We start from the raw sequence: 22816 nt of genomic DNA, 5'->3' as shown, positions 1-22816 counted from the left end.
GTTTAGAGGAGAGAGGAAATGAGAGTTATATCAAGCAGCATATGGCTTTGACCAACATCCATGTCTTTTCCTTTGTGTGTTTGGTCATGTAAACATAGCATTGAACACTTTTGGGAAATAGAAATGTGATTAAATGTTATTAAATGTGATTTTGTCTGAGCCACACGTAGACGTGCTCATGACAGTTTTGTTGAATTTGAGCGTTGAAGTGTGCAAGTGGATCAGGATCTTGAGCATTGGATTGGATTAAAATAAACACACACAATTTCAAAGTAATTCCATCAAAGCCTTTTTACTGGTTTGTGTATCTGTAGTGAAGAGCTACAGTAACAGGATAGGTGTTCATCGGTTCTTTCGTCTGGTTTGTGTGCTGAAAATCTGACTTTAATTCACTAGAGGTGATTTTTTTTTTTTCCTCGTCAATGCATTGGGAATGCATTTGTATTCATTGGGATCCATTCCACTGTGTGTTTGTGTCATGCAAGAGTTTGTGTGTTTTAAATGGACCCTGGGGGCTTTGCAGTTATTTAGTAAGTAGGTGACAGCTGTTGGTCGGCCGATTGGGTGACTGCTGAACACCAAAGGCCCAGGGACCACAGACACTGCTGGGTATGTGGGGCAAAGAAAAACAGACACACACACACGCACACACATGTAATGTAACTTTGTAGAGCAAGGGTGTCAAACTCATTTTTGTCGTGGGCCACTTTGGAGTTATGTCTTCCCTCGGAGGGCCGTTACAAAAGTGAATAAATCTTTACGGAATCATCTCATTGTATTATTACTTGTACAAAACAAATTGATGAATTACTAGTTTTGTAATCACTTAAGTCAACTATCTGTTTGTTCAATTAGGTTGAAAGTTTCTTTTTTTTTCGAAACAATGGTCTCTTTTGGTGAAGAGAAAAACTCTTACCGAGGAACTGACAGTTTCGGCGGTCACATCACCCTTCATGGGAGCTGTCATTGCTTCCTTGTGACGTGTCTTCAAAACAGCTATTTGTTCGATTATAAGTCCAAGAAATTCAAGTGAGTGTAAACAGCGTAACGAAACAATTGCAAATCAATGTTTTGTCTCACACCTTCACAGTTTGACATTTCGGTATAGACTTTAGAAAGGATCATGGAAGTTGACACATGAATTGCTTTGGCGGGCCACATAAAATGATGGGGCGGGCCAGATCCGCCCCCCAACCCCAGGGCCTTGACTTTGACACCTGTGTTCTGGACCTTAAAATGAATACAGGATCCTGCCTTGTAAAACACGAGGATGTTCCAATTTGAATTAAAATTAATGTGTTGAGCGTAATTAGAAAATGGATTCCAAGATAAGTCCATTTGAATGTTGGACACATTTATGGGGTGATGGAGCACACAAACGATGGGTGCTCCCTTAAGCACCCTTGTTGTGGCTGCAGCAGGACTTGTACTGTCATTGTCAAATTTCAAATGATTCCATTATTGTTTCTGCTCTAACATGCATTAAAATCCTGAACTTTGGCTGGCCAGACAGCAAACAAAAACATAATTATTCTTATCGTCCTTCCTGTTTTATTGTTTACAGTTGTGCCACGTGTTCCCGTGAGCTGTAAATGGCCACAGCTAATGAATGAAAGTGGCCGATTGGGTAAACAGGTGACGAGACGATCATGTTACACTGTAGCAGGCTCGTGGTAGATGGGACGAATGATGAATTTAATCGCTGCCTGGTTGACTTTGTCCACAGAATGTTTCCCTGTGCACAGGGATGAAGCTGAGCATGAACCTGCTGCTCCACAGTTTTTGTGTATGCAGAACATTGGCCACAATTTAAAAACAAAAAAACAACTTTGTATTTGAGAGCCCAGCATGGCCCACATTTTTTAAACCTTTTTTCAAATTTCCATTATTACGTTTGAGTTTTTGACCTCAGTAGAGGTCTGCACTCAGCGTACCGAGTGCTTCTCCTTCACCTTATTGACAAGCGCAGCTGGCTTTCATGGCAACTGTCACTATGGCAACTTGTGGAGTGGAGTGCGCAGGATGAGAGGCTCTCAACATTGTGAGCTTAGACCAAGAATGGGAAGAAGGCAGCAAGTCCAAGAAATTGCAAACAGGGCCTGGTGAGCAAGCGAGGGCCGAGGAGACGCTAATGAGGGTTGAGGAGGGGATGAAAGGAATAAAAAAAAGATGACAGGAAAAGTAATTCAAATCATGGCTGAGGAGAAAGAATAAGGGCAGGCGAAGCGCTGGAGGAATTAAGAGCATGAGAATAACGTGATGAGTCAGACCACTGGACATAAGAGTGATTTTGAATAAATTTGATCTGTTCATACCACTCATATGTAAATGTATAAAAACAAGTGATTACATTAAGCGAAGACTGAATGGTTTTTATCTTGCATGTGAGTGTGCATAGTCGCATTATACGATGTGCCCTGTTTTTGACTGGCAAACTGTCTTGGGTGTCATCTGCCTTCTTGACCTTCGACTGCTGTGACAGCTAGTAGAAAATCACTTATTTTTCTCACAAGGTGAAAATCAATTTCAATAGGACCCACTGGGCTCATCGCTCAACTTTCATGCCATTGGCACAAGTCTTGCAGTAGCAGGCCAGTCTGGAGTTCAAGCGTACGGAATCACTGCTGATCAATCATTGGTCAACTCATTCTCATTTGCTTACTCATTTTGTGACTTTTAAGTTTTAGCCACAGCTGGAAATGACAACAACAAATGAAAACAAATTTGAACCGACGCCGTTGCTGTGCCTTAGCTCAGAAGTCTCTGCCTTCTCGCTATTGTTCCAGACAAATCTACTACAATTGTGTCTTAATTGCTACCCTGATTAAATTAGCCGGTGGCATCTTCCTTCCTTTGCAATGTGTTCCCATTCAATCCCCCCCACCCCAAAAAAAAAAAAAGAAACACACCCAGGAAACGCTTTGGTTCTCACTGAACTGAGCTCTAATGAATCACACTGATGGAAGGGGCCTACTTTTCTTGAAAATGTCAGTCAAATCCAGCAACGGGTATTCAACTTGAGAGGTTGCACAGAATTAGATTGATCAAATGAAACCCAGAAAAGACACTTCACTTTGACAGTCAGCAAAGTAGCAATTAATGTCTTCTCTATTGACATCTGATTTAATCTACAAGTATCACTTTGCATAATACTGCACCGGCTTTGATTGTTTGAGACGAAGAAATAAAGTGAAGGTTATACCGAGAGATAAAGGAATTGCCTTTTTCAAGCAGCACTTTACTCACGAATGTTTCATGCGGCTATCGAACACACAGTTGTACCATAAAACACTGTATCTTGCGCCACGTGATATCGTCATCATCATTGTATTAAGATTTGGTTGCCATGTTCAGAGGTAACCGCGTGTACTGATGCCTTTGATCTTATTGTGGCTAATGAGAACACAATCTAATAGGAGCTGATTAGCCTGCTTCTGGTTTCCTTGTTGATTCACTTCCAACATTATGTTTTTTCACAAACAGCGTACTACATTATTTAAAAAAACAGTGATGATGACAGTGATCTGTATATTTATGTACTTTGAAAAAATGGGAACTTATACTCGTTTTGGTCTTGCTCAGTGTTGTTTTTTTGTTGTTGTTGCTATTTTGCTTGTTTTGCATTTTAAGCTAAATGGTCAAGTTATGTTCATCATGCATTTCCAAAGTATTCCAAATTTCAAAGGATTAGCGGATGTATCTTGCTGCAGAGATGCGACACATTTAGAGTGGTCAAGCTGTGGTGGCGCTCATTCTGGACTGTTTGGACTATCTTATTATTAAAGTTACCAACAGAGGATAGGAAGAAAAACAAAAGATGAACCAATAATATTAGCAAAAGCAGAGCACTTGATCTATTTTGTGGTATTGCAATGTGTGAAGGGACGATGAATGCTACTTCTTGGTCACGCTGCAGTTTCACACAACATAATGTTGCACTTCCAAAGCACAGCCAGTTCATGAGTTCCGTTCCCAGTTTTGTTTTAATGTGGATAAATTCATTTTGTCCCGCATTTCATGTCTCTGTTCTGCTTTTAACCGTTTCATGTACCCTGTCACCTGATAATCTGTCCCCTCTAGTAACCGCCTAAAAGGGTTAACCACCAACAATCATAGTACATACTACTCCTTATTTTAACATTTTCTTCATTTGCTGTTGCCACGACAACCAGGATTCACAAATCATTCAGGATTCATCTGCAAAAATAATCTAGGGCATTTCATTTATCCTCGACCATACTTTGTCCTGGCTTTTGCCCTACTAAGCAGAATTTCTTGTCCGGTTCCCAAAACAGAGGATTTGAAGGCTTACAGGATGTGCTGCTCCTCCTTAAATCAATTAAGCGGCTTTGCTTTCTCTCTGCATGAAGGGCCCAAGCCTGCGTTTTGTTGTCATTAGTGAAGACTTAGATCTGAAAGTCATGGAAGGTAAAGATTAAGAAAAAGCAGCACAAATTATTTTCGTTCCCCACTGCAAATAAAGTCGGGGCCAATAATTCATATGGAATATGACTGTACTTTAGGCCCGGTTGACACTGCCTGGCTCAAGTGACACAGTTCCGATTGCAAGGGTCACAATTAGGATATGTGTCATGGCAGTGGGAATAGAAAAGAATGCATGCAAGTGGATACCTGCAGGTTGCTTGATGTCTTCCGTGAATGTACACACAGATGTCACTTGAAACGTACTCAGAAACAGGCGGTTTAAAAAATTCTGAGATGGGCATTCAAATTGGCACTTGGATCTGGAGAGTTAATTCAGCCTTGTCAAGTGAAATGTTGGAAATTTCTTTTTTTCCCAGACAAACTTTTTTTTTCCCCCAGGAAAGTGAGATTTCTCTTACCTTGCTGGCACTTTTGGCTGTCACTCCAGCCTTCATCGGTGACAGCTGCAACTGTGAGCAACAATTGTCACTTCATGAGAAAAAAAACATTTGTCTGAAAAAAAAAAAGAAACCGCAATCTTTAAAAAGGAAGACAAGATGAACGCCACACCATGGTTTCAAGTGTTGCGCAATTGGAGGAGGACACATCCTTCATTCATGAGTTGCATTGTGAGAAACTAAATTCCTGTATTTATTAATGCTAATCCGACGAAAGAGTTTCATGATAATTAGTTGAATAATGTTTGACACACCAAATGCTATCATTACAGCTTAGAATCAGGCCCTAAAAAGTCACTTCGTCAGGTTAGAAACAAACTGAATAATCTTTCGGATCCCAGAAAGGTAGACACCAAACAAAACTGTCACAAAAATATTTATTTACAAGAACTAAAGCGCACCGACAAAGTATGAACTGAAATCCCTGGTGAATAAGGGGAAAAAAATCCCAAAAGCGCTTGGAAACGACTATGAAATAGTTAAACCGACAAAACTAACTAAATGTCAAGAATCCAATTCACACGCAATAACAAAAACAAAGTCAAATGACTAAACAGTACTTCCAAAAACATGATGTTAAGGGAACTGGCGAGAGCAAGAGGTCTCGCAAACAATCACTCGAGCAAGTGCAGCAACAAGGTCAAAATAATCCCATAAACTGCAGGCAGTTTGCATGGCGAATGATAGGCAGCAGGTGCGCACACTGAAGGGATGGTTCAAGTTTGCCACCTGCTGGAGACACACAAGAACAGGATCATGACACACTTTTCTCTGAATATTATTCAATACATATTCATTATTGCGTTTTTTAAAAATAATCTATTGGTGTAACATTATTATATCAGTATAATAGAGTCTTGTGATTTTCTGTCAGCATTATAGTTCTGTCCTGATTTGCAGGGAAAATCATGTGGTTCTACAGGCTCGTAATGTGGGAGATGGCATCCATTTTGTGGCTAAATACAGTTTGTTTCCTTGCTGTACACTTACATGATTGATTTTTCTTTGAGCGTGGTGTCCCTTCAAAATTTTAATGATAGTGAAAATCTTGCATCACAACTAGATGACTTGTCAGACTCAACTCAAATTCAATCTTAAAAATATTTGAGATGATGCTATTACGTGAGTCGTTATTGCAGATAGTCAGTGACCCAACTTGGAATCACATTCACTGTCCACACGTAAAAAAAAAGAGAGTGAAAAAAAAGACCCTGATTTCCATGACAACCGTATCCCGACTGCTCACAAGGAGATTACTGTGATGATGTGTGAAGGGCTGGAATTTTTTTCTCCCAATTTTTTTCGACTACTGTATTCCTCCTAAATGGCCAAAGACAAATGCGATTGATCTAATCTATCTATTGATCTACTCCATTGTAAAAAAAACTACAATTGGTGACTCTAAAGGGGTGTTCACACGGCACACATTTGCTCCGGCGCTGCACCGATGTATTTTGTTGCGATATATTTTGCACCGCAGCAATTTGTGTGGAGCGTTCACACGTACAAAGCCGCAGAGCGTGTCTGCACAGCGTCGGTGCAGCCTCACTTGCGTTCACACGGCAGTTTCTGCAGCGGAACAAAATGACAAATGAGCTGTCGTGTTGATTCTTTTTAAAACGTATACACAACTCAAGCGAGTACTGGACAGGCACGTCCTTCTCCTTCTCGGTCTCCGTGCCTTCTGCTCGAGATTGACGTAAACGTAAATCAACGATGACTTCAATGACACTCAGAAAAGCAAACACTAATGCGCCAAACAGAAAATCAAGAGAGGAAATCACTAAATAAATTATATGGGGGGCGGGGGTTGTTAACACACAACAAAGGAACAAACTATATAAACAACTCCGAGACAGTACAGTCTCCTACAAAAGGAAAGATGTTACCAGCCAAGTCTTGTGTCGTTATTAAACAAACACATGACGGAAGTCCGACAGAGCACGAAAGCAACGCATTCTCACCGTACATACTCTTCACAAGCATTTGCTCTGGAACAAATTTAACCCAGTTGCGTTCACACGTGCAAATTTACACCGGTGCTGCTTCGCAAACGAGCATTTGCTCCGGAAGAAATTTTTAAACCACCTCCCTGAGGTGGATCAAATTTGGTCCGGTGTAAGCTGTTTTCCGGGGCTACGCCGGAACTAATTTGCACGTGTGAACGCTCTACAGGGGCAGCCCCGGCATAGCACCGGACCAAATTTTGCCGTGTGAACACCCCTAAAGATGTTCACCAAGTTAATTGAGCACTGCCCCAACACATTGCACACATTTCAGAATCAGAATGTACGTGAGTGATCTCGGCAGCAGCTTTACTTTGATGTCCATCTGGGGCTCACAGCCGTCCATACAGACACTTAGAGCATATTTTCATGGTATACCGATCGTATACGGGGATTACGATAACATCCATCCGTCCATTATCTGAGCTGCTCATCGTCACCACTGTCGCCAAAGGCAATTTTCTTTTAATAATTTTTTTTCCACAACTGTTCATCAAAGTCTTTGTCATAGGTTTCAGTTACTTTAATATTACTCTTAATGATTTTTCTTTTTGTGTGTGTTTGCACACAATAGTCTGCAGTCTCATGTTTTTATATTTGGCAACAGGAAGGCAATCTATGGTATAAAGCAGGGGTATCAAACTCCTTTTTGTCACTGGCCACTTTGGAATTATGTCTTCCCTCGGAGGTCCGTTACAAATAAATCTTTACGTAATCATCTCACTGTATCATTACTTGTACACATCAAATTGATGCATTACTAGTTTTGTAATCACTCAAGTCAACTATCTGTTTGTTAAATAAGGTTCAAAGTGTCTTTTTTTCAAGATATTGGTCTCGTTTGGTGAAGAGAAAAACTCTTACCGAGGAACTGACAGTTTGGGTCGAGTCTGTCACTTCAGCCTCGTCTAACCTGTCACTGCTTCCTTGTGACGCTCTTAAAAACAGATATTTGCTCATTGTTTGTTCGATTATGGGTCAATTGAATGCAAACAGGGTAGCAAAATCATTTATTACACAATCACAATTTGACATTTCGGTACAGCCTTTAGCAAGGATCAGGGAAGTTAACACGTGTTTTGATTTTGCGGGCCACATTAAAATGATGTGGCGGGCCCGATCTGGCCCCCGGGCCTTGACTTTGACACTTGTGGTATAAAAGAATGCAACAAAGATGCATCTCAGGTTAATTGAAGACTGGAAATTGTCCACAGGCATGAATTTGAGGACCGGTCCATGGTGTACTCAAGCCTCTCACCCAAAACCGACGGTGATACACTCCAGCTCACCTGTGACCCTGAACAATATGAGTGGGAGAAAACAGTGTTATGAAAATCAATTACAAGTACAGAAGTGCAGGAGATGACGTATCTTAAACAGAGCTGTCTGCTTACTGACCATGATTGACTGTTCTGTCCTGTTCAAGAGCACTTGTGTTTAGGTTCTCTAAATCTGCAGAAGTGCTTAGCTTAATGTGCCGCTAAAGCTGCCAACTCGCTGACCCTTTTGCAGACGTGAACACAGAGACTGAATGTGTGTGTGTGGGGTGGGGGGTGGTGGAAGAGTGATGAGTGCACATGGAGGCGAAATACAGCAATGAAGGCGTTTTCTGTGGGTGAGAACGCAAATCCAAGTGACGACACAAAGGGTAGGCTGTGTGCAGGATTGTCCAAATTCAGACACCGTCTCTCTTACCCACGGAAACAATTTACGTGTTTCCATGTTGCCATGGAAATGTGTAAATTGTTCAAGCCTGATCTTTGCAATATGCTCTGAAGGAAACATTTTTGTTGTTGGTAATTTTCCATCCATCCATACAGCGGCGTTCCTCGCTAGCCTTGGGGTTTAGCTGAATCTCAGCGTAGATTTGGGTGAGAGATCGTCGACTGCTTGCCAGCCAGTTGCAGGAGACATGTCGAAGAACAACAGGTTCACACCGATGGATAGTTGAGACATTTGAATGAACCTTAAACGTGCATGTTCATGTGGAAGGAAGCTAGAATATACACACTCTGCACAGGTAAGTCAATACCGTATTTTCCGCACTGTAAGGCGCTTCGGAATATAAGGTACACTTTCATGAATAGCCTACTTTCACACTGTTTTCATATGTAGGACGCACCACATTATAAAACGCAAAGAAAAGAAGCTAGAATAGTGTCTGCAGTTGTGTTATGCATCCACTAGATGGAGGTATGCCAAAGAAAATACAATACAATACAGCTTGATTTATATAGAGCTTTCACAACCGCTGCAGCTGTAACGCATTCTACAGAACATTTTAAATCAAAAATATTGATCCATGTATAAGGCACATCGAATTATAAAGCGCACTGTGGGCTGTTGAGGAAATCGAATGCCTTTAGGTGCGCCTTATAGTGCGGAAAATACGGCAATTAAATATTGCAGAACAATGTTTGAGAATATTAGTTGTAGTTGTAGCAGCCTTATACCTGTGTGCATAATTGCTTCCTAATATTCAAAAGTAAGATACATTGGATCAGAATGGATCAGGAAAAAACAACTTTATTAAACTAATAATGCATCTCTATTTCCGTTCTGCTTCTACCGTCTTCACAGGAAACAGTCGAATATGCCTTCCTGATCATTTTCACCATCGAGACATTTCTGAAAATTATTGCCTACGGCCTGGTCATGCACCAGAATTCCTATGTCAGAAATGGCTGGAACATGCTGGACTTTGTCATCGTCATCGTTGGGTGAGTTTTCATTTTTTGGACTACTGTAATACTTTGGAATACTGTACCATACTTCTGAGGTATTCTATTTCTTCTGCCATCAGAAGTTATGCTAAACCATAGTTTACTAAACTACTTGGTGCTGTACCTGTCCAGTGTGTGTTGTTGGTCTCTGGTTGTTTGCTGACAAAGCGGATAGATGTGCAGCACACACACACACACACACACACACACACACACACACACACACACACACACACACACACACGCACGCGCACACACATGCACACGCACACACACATCTTCATTAAATATGATGGTTAATCAGTAGACCAGCTGGACTGTAGGGGAGAAAAATTATATGCACACATGTATGACACACACACACACACGCACACGCACACACACATCTTCATTAAATATGATGGTTAATCAGTAGACCAGCTGGACTGTAGGGGGGAAAAATTAGATGCACACGTGTATGACATATACACACAAACCTTACATTCAAACACATGCACACACACACACACACACACACACACACACGCACGCACGCACACACGCACACACGCACACACACACACGGATCATGCTGCACTCACATGTGCACACCAGAAAGATAATAGCTAACACACCACTCTCACTCTCTGTTCTTTGCCTTCATCTTCGCACTGTTTTGACATCTTCATCACCACCCTCTTCCTCCTCGCTTCCCCTCAATCATCATCACCCTGCCCTCACCTCTCCTCTTTCTCTCTTCGCAGCTTGTTCAGCGTGGTCCTGGAGATGATAACCAAAGACGCTGACTCGGGCGGCCAGTCAGGAGGCAAGCCTGGGGGGTTTGACGTCAAGGCCCTCCGAGCTTTTCGCGTGCTTCGCCCCCTTCGCCTTGTCTCTGGGGTTCCAAGTGAGTTGACGTACAGCTGTGGAGGGGAAAATCCCAATCCCAATATACACTCTTTGTCTGAATGACAAATTGTGTTTACCGTGTACTAAATCATACATCATGTGGAGAATACAACGACACAGCAAGTTTCAGATGCAACTGATCTCATACACACACACACACACACACACACACACACACACACACACACACACACACATATATATATAGAGAGAGAGAGAGAGAGAGAGAGAGAGAGAGAGAGAGAGAGAGAGAGAGAGAGAGAGAGAGAGAGAGAGAGAGAGAGAGAGAGAGAGAGAGAGAGAGAGAGAGAGAGAGAGAGAGAGAGAGAGAGAGAGAGAGAGAGATGATACAAAACCCACAAAGGAAAGCTCAAATTGAAATGGACCGACTGTGTGGCAGATGTGCTAATCACTTCCTAGTCACTTGTAATTAATAATTCCATACACTAATAACCCAGGATGTGTCACTCGGATCGATCCTCGACTCAAGGCTCATGCGTATGAATAGAGAAAATAACCCAGCCTGTAGAGGATTCCTCCTTTTGGTACTCCTTCCGTGAGGACTTTGTTTGATTTTGTATATCCATAGCAACACATCATGAGGAGGAAAGATCAAGCTGAATTGAACTGAAAGAATTTCACCTTTATTTTCTATGAATGTTCCATTTCTTGAAAAATGCAACACTGACATTCTGAGAAGAAAAATCTTTCCGGCATCCGGTAGACAATGTATGTCTGCGTATGCATTCACTTTCAGTGTGTGATTGCAGGTCTGCAGGTGGTTCTGAACTCAATCATTAAAGCCATGGTCCCCTTGCTTCACATCGCTCTGCTGGTCCTCTTTGTCATCATCATCTACGCTATCATCGGCCTCGAGCTATTCATTGGCAAAATGCACGCTACCTGCTATGTGATAAAAACAGGTGAGGACCTTTTAGTCTTCAATGAGGACACATTAGTTTTGCGTTTTTATGTGGTATAAATATGGGGTGGGGATGGTCTGGGTTTAGTTCAGAATACATACAGGATTTAATTCCACAGATTGAATGGACATATTGCATATATCATATACTGTAAGTGCATTATGCTAAAAGGACAGATGGTGGCTTCCATTCAGTGATTAGATGAGTAATATCACTCATATTTTAATCTTAGTCTAACAGTGTTCCAAATGATAAAGATATGTACTATATAAGTATTAAGATAAGATACGATAACTGCGATTTATCCATTTGTGTTCATATTGTATTTAATTGAAAGATGTTTGTTGTTTTTTTTTCTCTGTCTCCTTTCTTCTTTCTACATACATTCTTGCTGCTGGAGGCTGTAAATTTCCCCAGTGTGGGACGAATAAAGGATATCTTATCTTAAGAAAACATTTATTTGTCTCACAATGGAGAAACTCCCAATTCACAGCAGCAAAATTATGAAAGGGGGAAAATAGAAGACAAAAAGTACATAAATACTGACTTACTCATAGTAAGCAGATCTGATTTCGAATCTATGCCGGAACATGTCCGTGTGTAGTTTGCATGTGTTCTCATATTTACATGGGTTTTCTTGTGAGACACAATTTTTGTATTTTTATTTTTTGCGACTTGGTCATGCATTATGGTATATCTTGTCAACACCAGGGTTGGATACAGATCACAGTAATTGGGTTCAGAGTAAAGGGGAGATTTATTTTAGGGTCAGCGGCTGCGGAAACATGGCAAAGGCTGGAGTACGCACACCAGGATGAAACGCACTGGACCAAGACAACTCAACTCAACTCAGCTGTATTTATAGATGCACTTTAAAACAACCACCGCTGTATACAAAGTGCCGTACATGGAGCAAATATCACACATACAACAATAAACAATAAAACAATAAAGTAATAAGGCGGCCCGGTAGTGCAGTGGTTAGCACGTCGGCTTCACAGTGCAGAGGTACCGGGTTCGATTCCAGCTCCGGCCTCCCTGTGTGGAGTTTGCATGTTCTCCCCGGGCCTGTTTGGGTTTTCTCCGGGTGCTCCGGTTTCCTCCCACATTCCAAAAATATGCGTGGCAGGCTGATTGAACACTCCAAATTGTCCCTAGGTGTGAGTGTGAGCGTGGATGGTTGTTCGTCTCTGTGTGCCCTGCGATTGGCTGGCAACCGATTCAGGGTGTCCCCCGCATACTGCCCGGAGACAGCTGCAGCACCCCCTGCGACCCTAGTGAGGATCAAGCGGTTCGGAAGATGAATGAATGAATGAATGAATGAATGAATAAAGTAATAAATAAGACAGTAGAAAGCACAAAACAGTAAAACTAAGATCAAGTCTGAGTCATGCTGAGTCAAAGACCAAAGAATACAAGTGCGTTTTGAGACGAGTTTGAAAGATTTGTCAGCGAGGGTGCTTGACGAATGTTCAGTGGGAGGTCATTCCAAAGAGAGGGACCAGTAACGGAAACAGCTCAATCCCCTCTGATCCTCCGCTTAGTTCTTGGTACTTCTAATAATGCTTGGCCCGCAGACCTGAGGCGCCGGGCAGGTGTGTCGGGGGGCGGGGGAGTTCAGAGAGCTCAGGTGGACGAGGCCTATTTAAAGATTTGAAAACAAATAATAGGATCTGAAAAAGAACTAGTGGGTTCCAGTGAGGGGATGCCAGAGTAGGAGTTATGTGCTCCCTCTTATGAGTACCAGTCAAGAGGTGAGCAGCAGCATTCTGGACCAACTGGAGACGCTTAATGGAGGATTGGGTGACTCTAAAGTGAAGTGCATTACAGTAATCCGTCAGATGTGACAAAGGCATGAATTACAAAGGGAGACCGGATTATTTAAACAGAAGGAAAGGGATAACAGGTTGAAACAATCGGGGCGGAGCTGACAATTTGTCTGGCACAGGAGAGGAAGGGCAAGTGACCTTCACTATGCAGTGAGAGCGCCCCTCCATCCATCTCGGGCTGACCCCTGTCGATGACTTGACTTGGACTTGACAACCAATGAACCGACGACTTGGATTACTGGCACAGTCCTGGGTCTCCCCAAAAAACGTTCAGAAGAAGCTAGCCGGGCTCCAGCTCCAGCATATGAGATGGAGTGATCCCTAGCCGATAGGGCAGGCTGGTTCTGAGGCACTGCGACTTTAGCGGTTGGCTTCCTGAGGAGAACGAGCAGCTGCTGCACTTGCCAAGCAAGCTGCCCTACCTGGGCTGCGATGGCTGCCCCGAAGCCCTCCTGGCTGTGGGCGAGACCCATGACTCCCTGGTGTAATGCAGCCACCTGTTCCACCTGCTGGGACAAGCGAGTCCCTTGTGCAGACCAAGCTGCAACTTGCAGCTCTGTCCCTGCTGTGTCCGTCAGTACACAATTGCAGGGTTCAGAGTAAAGGGGAGATAAAACAGACTGAACCAGAAAAAAGCGAGCCAGGACTATTTGAACACAAGGAAAAGGGGTAACAGGTGGAAAGATTCAGTGATTTATCAATTTTTTTTCCGCTCAAGTTTTCTTGGATTTTTTTTCATTCTGTTCTCTCTGAACTGTGATGAATATTTATTGTCTCTGCAAACAACCACTACGTTTTGTAGTTTTCACAGAAAACAATGAAACGTAGAAGACACAGCAGAGCAACAATTTAATAGCAGTGTATGACAACATAAACACAACTCAAAGCTTCCTGTGAAGAGTTTGCATGGGTTTTCTTCAGCTACTCTGACCTCCTCTTACGTTCCAAAAACATGCATGTTTAGTTCATGCAAAACTATAGCTTTTTAGTTTGTAGCTGTGATTTTTTTTCTCACCAATTTTTAAAAACAGAGATGCAAATAAAGTTTTCAGCGTTAATTTTTTTTTAACGCTTAATTTTTTAAGCGTTTAATCACACAAAAAGTCATTAAAACTTGCTGTTGACCAGTGTTTTTTTTGTTTTCTTCAGGTGCCCTGGCAGAAGACGAGCCAACACCATGTGCAGTGTCCGGCAACGGTCGCCACTGTGCACTCAACACGACAGTGTGCAGAGAAGGCTGGCAAGGTCCCAACAATGGCATCACCAACTTTGACAATTTCTTGTTTGCCATGCTCACCGTGTTCCAGTGTATTACTATGGAGGGCTGGACCGACGTGCTCTACTGGGTAATATAACACACACACACACACACGCAAAACATCAAATTACCTACGGAGGCTGTCACATCTGCCTCATGGGTTCAAGGGTTTGAACCTCAGCTCAGGCCATCCTCTGTGAAGTTTACAAATTCTCCCAGTGGTTGATTGGGTTAACTGCGGGTGCTCCAAATTCCTCCCACATTAAAAAAAACATGCATGCTAATTTCAGTCTAAATTGTCTGCAGGTAGTGGTGGACAAGTGAAGCTTCGTGAAGCACTGGTGTAAGTTTTTGACTCCTCTAGAGGGCACTCTTGGTGTAAAGATGCAGTGGAATTTTCATACATTTCCATTGCACTAAACTTAATATTTAAACCAAGAGCATCATCTAGAGGTGTCAAAAAGTATCACGGATGCTTCATGAAGCTTCGTTTTCCCATCATTATCTGCAAGTGCTCATATGAGTGTGAATGCTTTTAAAAAATGTTTTTATTTAAATGTGCTCTTGTGAGTCACATAACAATGCACATAACACCATTTCATTGACGAACACCTGGCCTCCTTCCTTGCTCGTTGTCCTCTTCAGCCTCTTGCTTTTATCCATGCATGTGTTACCATGCCAACGACACGCTCTGGCTTCTGCTCAAGCGGCGTACACGGAATGTGACAAACCTTTAGAAAGGCTTCATAAGACAGAGTGAAAGAAAAAATGAGACTTTATCACTTTTGGATGTCTCAAATAGGAAACTATTTGAACTAATTAATTTATTGTTATTCTTTGGAATGTGTGGACTTGACTGTTGATTGTGTCTTGGATTACATGAGGCTGGTTTGCTATACTGAAAATAACAACATTAGTAAGTAATAACAGTGCCCTCATAAATCATGTCTTAACTCATTCAGTACTAGCCAATTCTAGACCAAATCTGAAAAGACATTTAAAAACGTCTTTGGGAGTGAATGAGTTAAGAGCCATTAAACCTATTTTGTCTTTTTCTTTTTGTGTGTGTTTGTAGATGAACGACGCGATGGGCTTTGAGCTGCCGTGGGTCTACTTTGTCAGTCTGGTCATCTTTGGTTCTTTCTTTGTTCTTAACTTGGTCTTGGGAGTCCTCAGTGGGTAGGTTTCTTTTCCTGGATTTTATGCGAGTTTGGTGACTTCTGACAATGATGACCTCTCTTGCCCTCTACCTGTGCCTAGAGAGTTCTCCAAAGAGCGAGAGAAGGCCAAGGCACGAGGAGACTTTCAGAAGCTGCGTGAGAAGCAGCAGCTCGAGGAAGACCTGAAGGGTTACCTGGACTGGATCACTCAGGCTGAAGACATTGATCCTGAGAACGAGGAGGAGGGAGATGAGGAGGGAAAGCGCAACCGTGAGTTTTCGCTCAATTTAATTCCCGTTTTCCCTGCGACAAATCCTTGAACTCAGATAGACCAATCACATCTCAGTTCACAATTGGATGTTTTTCTGGTGGAGTGCGGCCCGCGGCGCGGCCATGATGGGTCAGACCGCCCGCTCGTTCTTGCAGGTCTTTTTTGCTCGCATGGCGCAATCACGGGCATTTTCACGGCCAGGGATGTTCATATCGGAAACTTAATGTTGTGGAAGACCAACTTTGTTGTTTCCTGACTCACAGTGAGTCACAAAGGTCTTTCTGTGTCGGTGCAGACAGGTCTGTTCAGTGCTCTTCACGTCTGTTTGCTTCTTCACTTGCGTCGGCAGCCAAGACAATTTACTGTTTTAGTCTTCTCGATTCCAGCTTCGTTTTTGCCTTCTGACACTGTAGGTTGACACTGTTTCCAACTATTTCCACACTAGACGAATCCAGAACCCACTTTAGAGACGCTACATCTGTTAGCAAGCAGGCTAATAATCGAGGCAATGTACAACATATAAACAATGCAGTAATTTATTTGGCCAAAGAATGAACATGGTTTCTGGTCTCAATGACTACGATTGCTTGTGTTTGTTCTACTGCCGTCAACTGACACAATGCTTCCTCTGCTATGTGAACTGCACGTTGGTAACACCAAGGGGTCACATTAGCGGACCTCACAGAGAAGAAGAAGGGAAAGTTTGGCTGGTTCACGCAGTCCAGTGAGACACAGGGTAAATGTGTGCTTGTCCCAAATGGTGTTTTCATGCTCATTGTCACGATGGACACACCATCTTTGTCCAAGAACTCATACTTCCCCTGCTTTGCTTTGTTGAATGCGTTCGTGTTTTGCTTGGAATTACTCCCCCACATCACGTCACCCATTGAACACGTCCTTTTGCTCACCTTTTATACAACTTTCTAAATTTGAATTGCTGCCATTAATCCAGACAATACAAAGAAGAAGAAAGAATAGTAGACTAGCAGACTAGGCTAACTGTTTATCTGGTAACTATTTTGCCATTGTAAACTCTTCTACTCGTTTTTATTGTGGCGAATGACTTGTGTTATACAAACTCAACATAACCAATCACCGGCTACCAGTTATCTCTTTTTTGATGACGATTAGCAGAGGTGGGCATTTACAACTGTCCGTCAGTACCGACGGAATGTCCATTAGTCCGTCACTGATGGACTCACGTTGTAGCTGGCGGACTGACGACTCACGTGTTAGCTGGCGGACTGACGACTGATGGAAACTTTGAAACATTGACAGAATAAGTGCCAACGGAAGAGATTTTTTGCCGTCCCTTGAACCCCCCCCCCCCCCCCCACACACACACACACAAAAAGACAAGGGGCATGAGAAGCAGGAGGAGCAGTACATTGTCTGCTATTACCCTTTAAATATTTTTGTTGTTGACAGTTATAAAAATGTGGTGACAAAATGGAATTTAGCAATGGAGGAGTGTCAAATATAACGATGACAAAGTGTCAGACTGGACCAGCCTGAAATAATAATGACTGACGATGACAGGCTTTGTTATTTTACAAATGCACCTCAATCTCGACATGGTGGGTCGTAGTCATCGATGAAGCAGGGACACATTGAGTCCAAAATATTTGTACAATCAGGTGAGCGCTGAGAGGCTGACTACCCCCTCCATCGTTTGCTTGTCCCCTCCCATTTTTTTCTATATCTGAATTCAAGTTGGAAGCCAACCAGCATCCTGGAATGGATTGTGTTGAACATCCAAGGTTCTACTGTACATTTAGACAATCAAAGCTTTTCGTATGTACTGCCGTTATAACCTCATATAAGTATTTCATTCATCTAATGCTTATTTTGTAACATATACAAAATATGAATTTTGAACATGTTACATCACTATTCTGTCATATACAAGTACGTATGTGTGTGTGCCGAAAAAAAACATATTTTTTCTTATCATTTGTAACGCCAAAACCTAAAACAAAATCTTTGTATGTTTGATCAGGAACATTGGTAGAAACATGTTTTTTTGTATTTTTTGAAGTTTTTGACTTGATTTTATGAGAGCTCCATTTTCCACAACATAGATCTGTCTGTGCTCATTTCTCATCCCATTATCACCATTAATCAAAAGACTTTTTCACTTCACTGTCACTTTATTGGACAACTTAAAATGACAAGGACGCAGGAATTGCTTGTTTTATTTTGTCACAGTATCTGTTTTCATGTGTCTGCTTTTGTGTGTGATTCAACAGCGAGCGTGCCCACCAGCGAGACCGAATCTGTCAACACCGACAATCACAGCGAGGATGACAAATGGCTCTGCTGTGCTCCTTTGTGGTGAGCGTCATATGCCATCCTTTACCTCCCCGATCACGTTACCTACAGTATTTACAGTTTCAAAACAGTTTTGTAAAAAAAGTTTCATTTTCTCTTCTTCTCAGTAAAAAAATTACTAAGTCAAAGTGCAGGTTAGTACCGTGATGTGACATCACCCAGTAGGTATGTGCATCATCCGAGTGGATTCAATTCATCCTGCATGCCTAGATTTACTTAACTAACGTACATTATTCCAATCCCTAACGTTGTCCATTCCCTAAATAACTGCGGTTCAATTGTTCATGAATGCATCATTTGTCCGATATCTTTGATATGTCCATTTTGCATTCATTTTGTTTCATTCAATCCTAATGTGGGTCACCGATGGTGTAGTGGTACACTGACCTGACTTCCTAACAGACAGTGTGGTTCTAATTCTACTCCGTGATGGCGTGAGTGTGAATGGTTGTTTTGTTTTATCCAGGCACCATGATTGACTTGCGAGTGGCGAGTCCGCCCTTCACCCAATGATGTGACCCTGTATAAGATAGACAATATAAAAACGGACGGCTATTGCTATCGTGTGACATGTTGTTGTTGTTGTTGTTTTTTCCAAGTCGTCAGGGGCGACGGTGGAATCGTTTCTGTCGCAGGAAGTGTCGTGCCGCAGTGAAATCTGTGACGTTTTACTGGCTGGTCATCATTTTGGTGTTCCTCAATACTCTTACCATCGCCTCAGAGCACTATAACCAACCGGACTGGCTCACCGAAGTTCAGGGTAAGTTCAGTTTCTTCCCTTGTATCTTTCCATCTCTTCCCACGAAGCTTTACATTTCAATAAAGGTTGTGTGTGTGTGTGTGTGTGTGTGTGTGTGTGTGTGTGTGTGTGTGTGTGTGTCTGTTTTCATTGACAAAATGAAGATTTGTACCACTTTCTGGGCACTCATTATCGGGCCATCATCCACAGAAGTAGTGGCCGAGAATGGTCACTTTCAAGTCAAAAAGCAGACACGATGCTCATTGTTTCGTTTCTTTCCTTCCAAGTCTTTGCAGCTTGCACCGCGACATGCTGATCTTATACGACACCATGGCCCATAATGCCCCAATCGAGCAGTGGGATGCCAGCTAACATTAATATTTGGATTTACCAAAGAAAAAAATAAAACCCATCACAGTCCTCAGCTCCATTCTAGCTACAAACAAGGATATGAAGTTAAACATCAAATTACGTTTGATAAATCGGCTCTGGCTGCAGCATTTAAAAGCATTATTGAACAAAACATTACTACTTGCATCAAGACACCGACTTTGTCACGAATGGAATTGGATGGGGTTAGCCTGCTGTCCCTAAAGGTGTTGGTAAGGTACAAAAAAAAAAGTGAGCTCAATCATTAAGCTCATTGTCAGTGTTGTACATGCTGTAACTATTTGTTTCTAAATGAACTTTCACTGCTGGCTTTTTTTTTTTCTTCCAGACGTCGCTAACAAGGTTCTCCTGGCCATGTTTACTTTGGAAATGCTGGTGAAGATGTACAGTTTGGGGCTGCAGGCTTACTTTGTGTCGCTGTTCAATCGCTTTGATTGTTTTGTGGTGTGCGGAGGTATCATCGAGACCATCCTGGTGGAGCTGGCCATCATGTCTCCGCTTGGCATCTCTGTTTTCCGCTGCGTCCGTCTCCTGAGGATCTTTAAGGTCACACGGTAAGCAGCACATAGTGCAAACCGGTCCTCTGCAAAAATAATGTCTTCAACCGAACCAAAAAAAAAAAATCTCTTTCATTTTCTTCAGCCACTGGGCATCACTGAGTAATTTGGTGGCCTCTCTGCTCAACTCCATGAAGTCCATTGCCTCCTTGTTACTGCTTCTCTTCCTCTTCATCATCATCTTCTCCCTGCTGGGCATGCAGCTTTTCGGGGGAAAGTTTAACTTTGACGAGACGGTCACCAAACGGAGCACATTCGACAACTTTCCTCAGGCCCTACTCACCGTCTTCCAGGTAGGTGGTTCCCATATTTTGAAACTGAGAGAAGACCCGCTCCAATCTCTGTTCTAGTTCATCCTAAAGTTGTTCTTCCGAACCAAACTCATCCAAGCATTCATTTATAGCAAAAGAAATATAGGTTAGAGTTGGACAAACATTTTTTGTTTCGTGTACCATTTTGCTCCTGTGTGAACCAGATTCTGACTGGAGAAGACTGGAATACGGTGATGTACGATGGGATCATGGCGTATGGCGGTCCAGCGTCCTCTGGAATGGTGGTCTGCATTTATTTCATCATCCTCTTCATCTGTGGAAACTGTATCCTGCACACCACAAAGTGATACCATTTGTGTGTAGTTATTTTTTTTGTGGTCATTCTGTTTTTGCCACGTGACCAGTGTTTTTCCCTTAAGCCACATGACAAGATATTCTCCTGAATGTGTTCTTGGCTATTGCTGTCGACAACCTTGCCGATGCTGAGAGCCTCAACACGGCCCAGAAGGAAGAAGAAGAGGCCAAGAAGAGGAGGAACAGTGCCAAGTATGAAAAAAAATCACCTTGTGGATTTATTTATTTATTTATGTTAGCTTCTTCTTAAATTATCCTTGGTGTTCTGACTAACAGTTCATTTTTAATCACTCCAAAATAGAGAGGCGGGCACAGAACACAGAGTGGAAATAGTACAAGACACTGATGGCGAGACAAAGGTACAGAAACACGTGGTTTTTTTTTTTCCCCCGCGATGTGAACTGATCTGCTGAGCGCTCAAATGGACTGAGCAGCTCGCCGGTCAGGTCGCGTCGCCCCCCCTCCCCTCAATCCATCCGCCCCCTCATTACATGTCATGTCTGGTGACTTGTAACTGTCATATGCTTGTTTGCGTGTTGTTGTTTTGTTTTTTTTTGTCTCCTGGACTTAAATTATCCCCAGAAGAGGATAGTTCGAGCATGTTTTTTCTTTCCCTCTCCCTCCCTAGTGGTTTCCTTTCTGAATTAAGATCTCGGGGCGCTGTGCACACAGCGAGTACAGACAGGCCCTTTGCACTGTATCCCATGTTTCTTGTGCAGAACGTGCCTGTTAAGTCCTAATTGCCCCACGGGGATAAATAACGTTTTCTGAATCTGAATGACTGTGCATCAGTGTTCTGCTTTTTTATTTTATTTTTTTTAACCTCTGACAATGTATGTAGGTGCCAGTCGAGCTCCTGCTGGAGGAGGACAAAGAACTTTATTCTGCCATTGACTCACCAGGTAAACTGATTGTCATGTCAAGTGAAACCCGAGGAGTCCACAGTCATGGACTTTTGAGTCACGGGAATTGCAAATTATTTTTATCTCATAAGATATAAAATGAATCTCATAATCAAATAGAGATAAGAATGTTGTCGCGGGCCTCATAAAATGATGTGCTGATCTGCCCCCCCCCCCCCCCAAGCCTAAATTTTGACACCTCCAGGCTAACCACTCTCCTCAAAAAATATGAATCTATGAGTTTTTACAGCATGTTTTGGGAACGTGACAGTTATCATCAAGGACAAATGAGAGTTGCAACTGAAAGGACCTCTTTCAGGTTATTTGACTTAAGCGTCACGCTCGATGCAATAGTGTAAGAAAGGATAAAAATTCACCCATCCATTTTCCATACCGCTTATCCTGTCCAGGGCCACGGGAAGCATACAAATCCCATGCCGATTAATGGCACACATTTTACATTCACCTAAGGGAAACTGAATGTAGCTTCTTTCAGGCAAATTGAAATGCAATCGCCGTGTTGTTCTGTTATTCTGTTTCTAGTGTGTTGTGTGGATGACGACAACAATGACCTCCCAGAAGTCCCAGTTGGGCCCCGGCCTCATAGGCTGTCAGTGCTCACCATCAAGGAAAAAACTCCTCCCATCCCTGAGGGCAGCGCCTTTTTCATCTTCAGCAGCACCAACCCGTAAGTAGAATTTTGATCAATTTTTATGTACGTATCAATTATTTTTTTTGCGGATGGAGGTGCAGATTAAGCAATTGATGAATTGCTGGTTTTGCTGCTTGGCAGTACTCAGAAGATCCCCTCACATTCTTTGGACTCTTGGTTGGCTCGCTCCTGACTCCGATAAGCAATTGGAAAAGTCATCTGTCTTGGGTTACATATACGTTTTCCACCCAGCCCTGCGGATATTTATATAGTGTATCCGACATTTTATTTTTATTTATTTTTTTTCAGTTGAATTGTTAGCTGGAGGTCATGTCACATTATACCAGTGTTTTTCAAACTTTTTTGAGCCAAGGCACACTTCTTTCATTGAAAAAATCTCGCGGCACAACACTAGCTAAAAATGTGAGAAAATAAAAACGCTTATTTGAACAATTAACGTGTTATATTGTTACTGCAACAATTTTTAACATTGAAGAATGACGTTATAACAACTTGAATTGGAATCAAATGAACACAAAGAAAAAAATATTTTATAATCTTTCACATTTATTGTTTCACTGTCGTCCTGCATTCATGCGGCACAAATTCACTTGTCTCTAGTCGAAACACAAGGCAATTGGCTAGCTGTTGCTGTTCCCTAGCGGTATGGGAGGGTAC

General features: G+C 42.3%; 1 protein-coding gene across 28 annotated transcripts in view; it reads left to right on the top strand.

The window, feature by feature from the left end:
* cacna1db (calcium channel, voltage-dependent, L type, alpha 1D subunit, b) overlaps positions 1-22816 on the top strand; it is a 62330-nt gene that overhangs the window by 8651 nt on the left and 30863 nt on the right. For 17 of the 28 annotated variants that reach the window (XM_052059377.1, XM_052059372.1, XM_052059364.1 and 14 more), the window contains exons 4-20: positions 9470-9609; positions 10356-10498; positions 11271-11423; positions 14402-14598; positions 15586-15689; positions 15771-15940; positions 16603-16677; positions 18191-18275; positions 18380-18406; positions 18872-19032; positions 19730-19955; positions 20044-20251; positions 20434-20554; positions 20662-20776; positions 20886-20943; positions 21426-21486; positions 22030-22174. In XM_052059377.1, the coding sequence (XP_051915337.1) occupies positions 9470-9609; positions 10356-10498; positions 11271-11423; positions 14402-14598; positions 15586-15689; positions 15771-15940; positions 16603-16677; positions 18191-18275; positions 18380-18406; positions 18872-19032; positions 19730-19955; positions 20044-20251; positions 20434-20554; positions 20662-20776; positions 20886-20943; positions 21426-21486; positions 22030-22174 (2189 nt within the window). The remainder of the gene's footprint in view (positions 1-9469; positions 9610-10355; positions 10499-11270; positions 11424-14401; positions 14599-15585; positions 15690-15770; positions 15941-16602; positions 16678-18190; positions 18276-18379; positions 18407-18871; positions 19033-19729; positions 19956-20043; positions 20252-20433; positions 20555-20661; positions 20777-20885; positions 20944-21425; positions 21487-22029; positions 22175-22816) is intronic. The other 11 variants (XM_052059384.1, XM_052059380.1, XM_052059382.1 and 8 more) reach the window with 3 other exon arrangements.

This window comes from Hippocampus zosterae, chromosome 2 (genome assembly GCF_025434085.1).
Source record: "Hippocampus zosterae strain Florida chromosome 2, ASM2543408v3, whole genome shotgun sequence".
Classification (NCBI taxonomy): Eukaryota; Metazoa; Chordata; class Actinopteri; order Syngnathiformes; family Syngnathidae; genus Hippocampus; species Hippocampus zosterae.
This window is presented reverse-complemented; position numbering and strand designations above follow the sequence as displayed.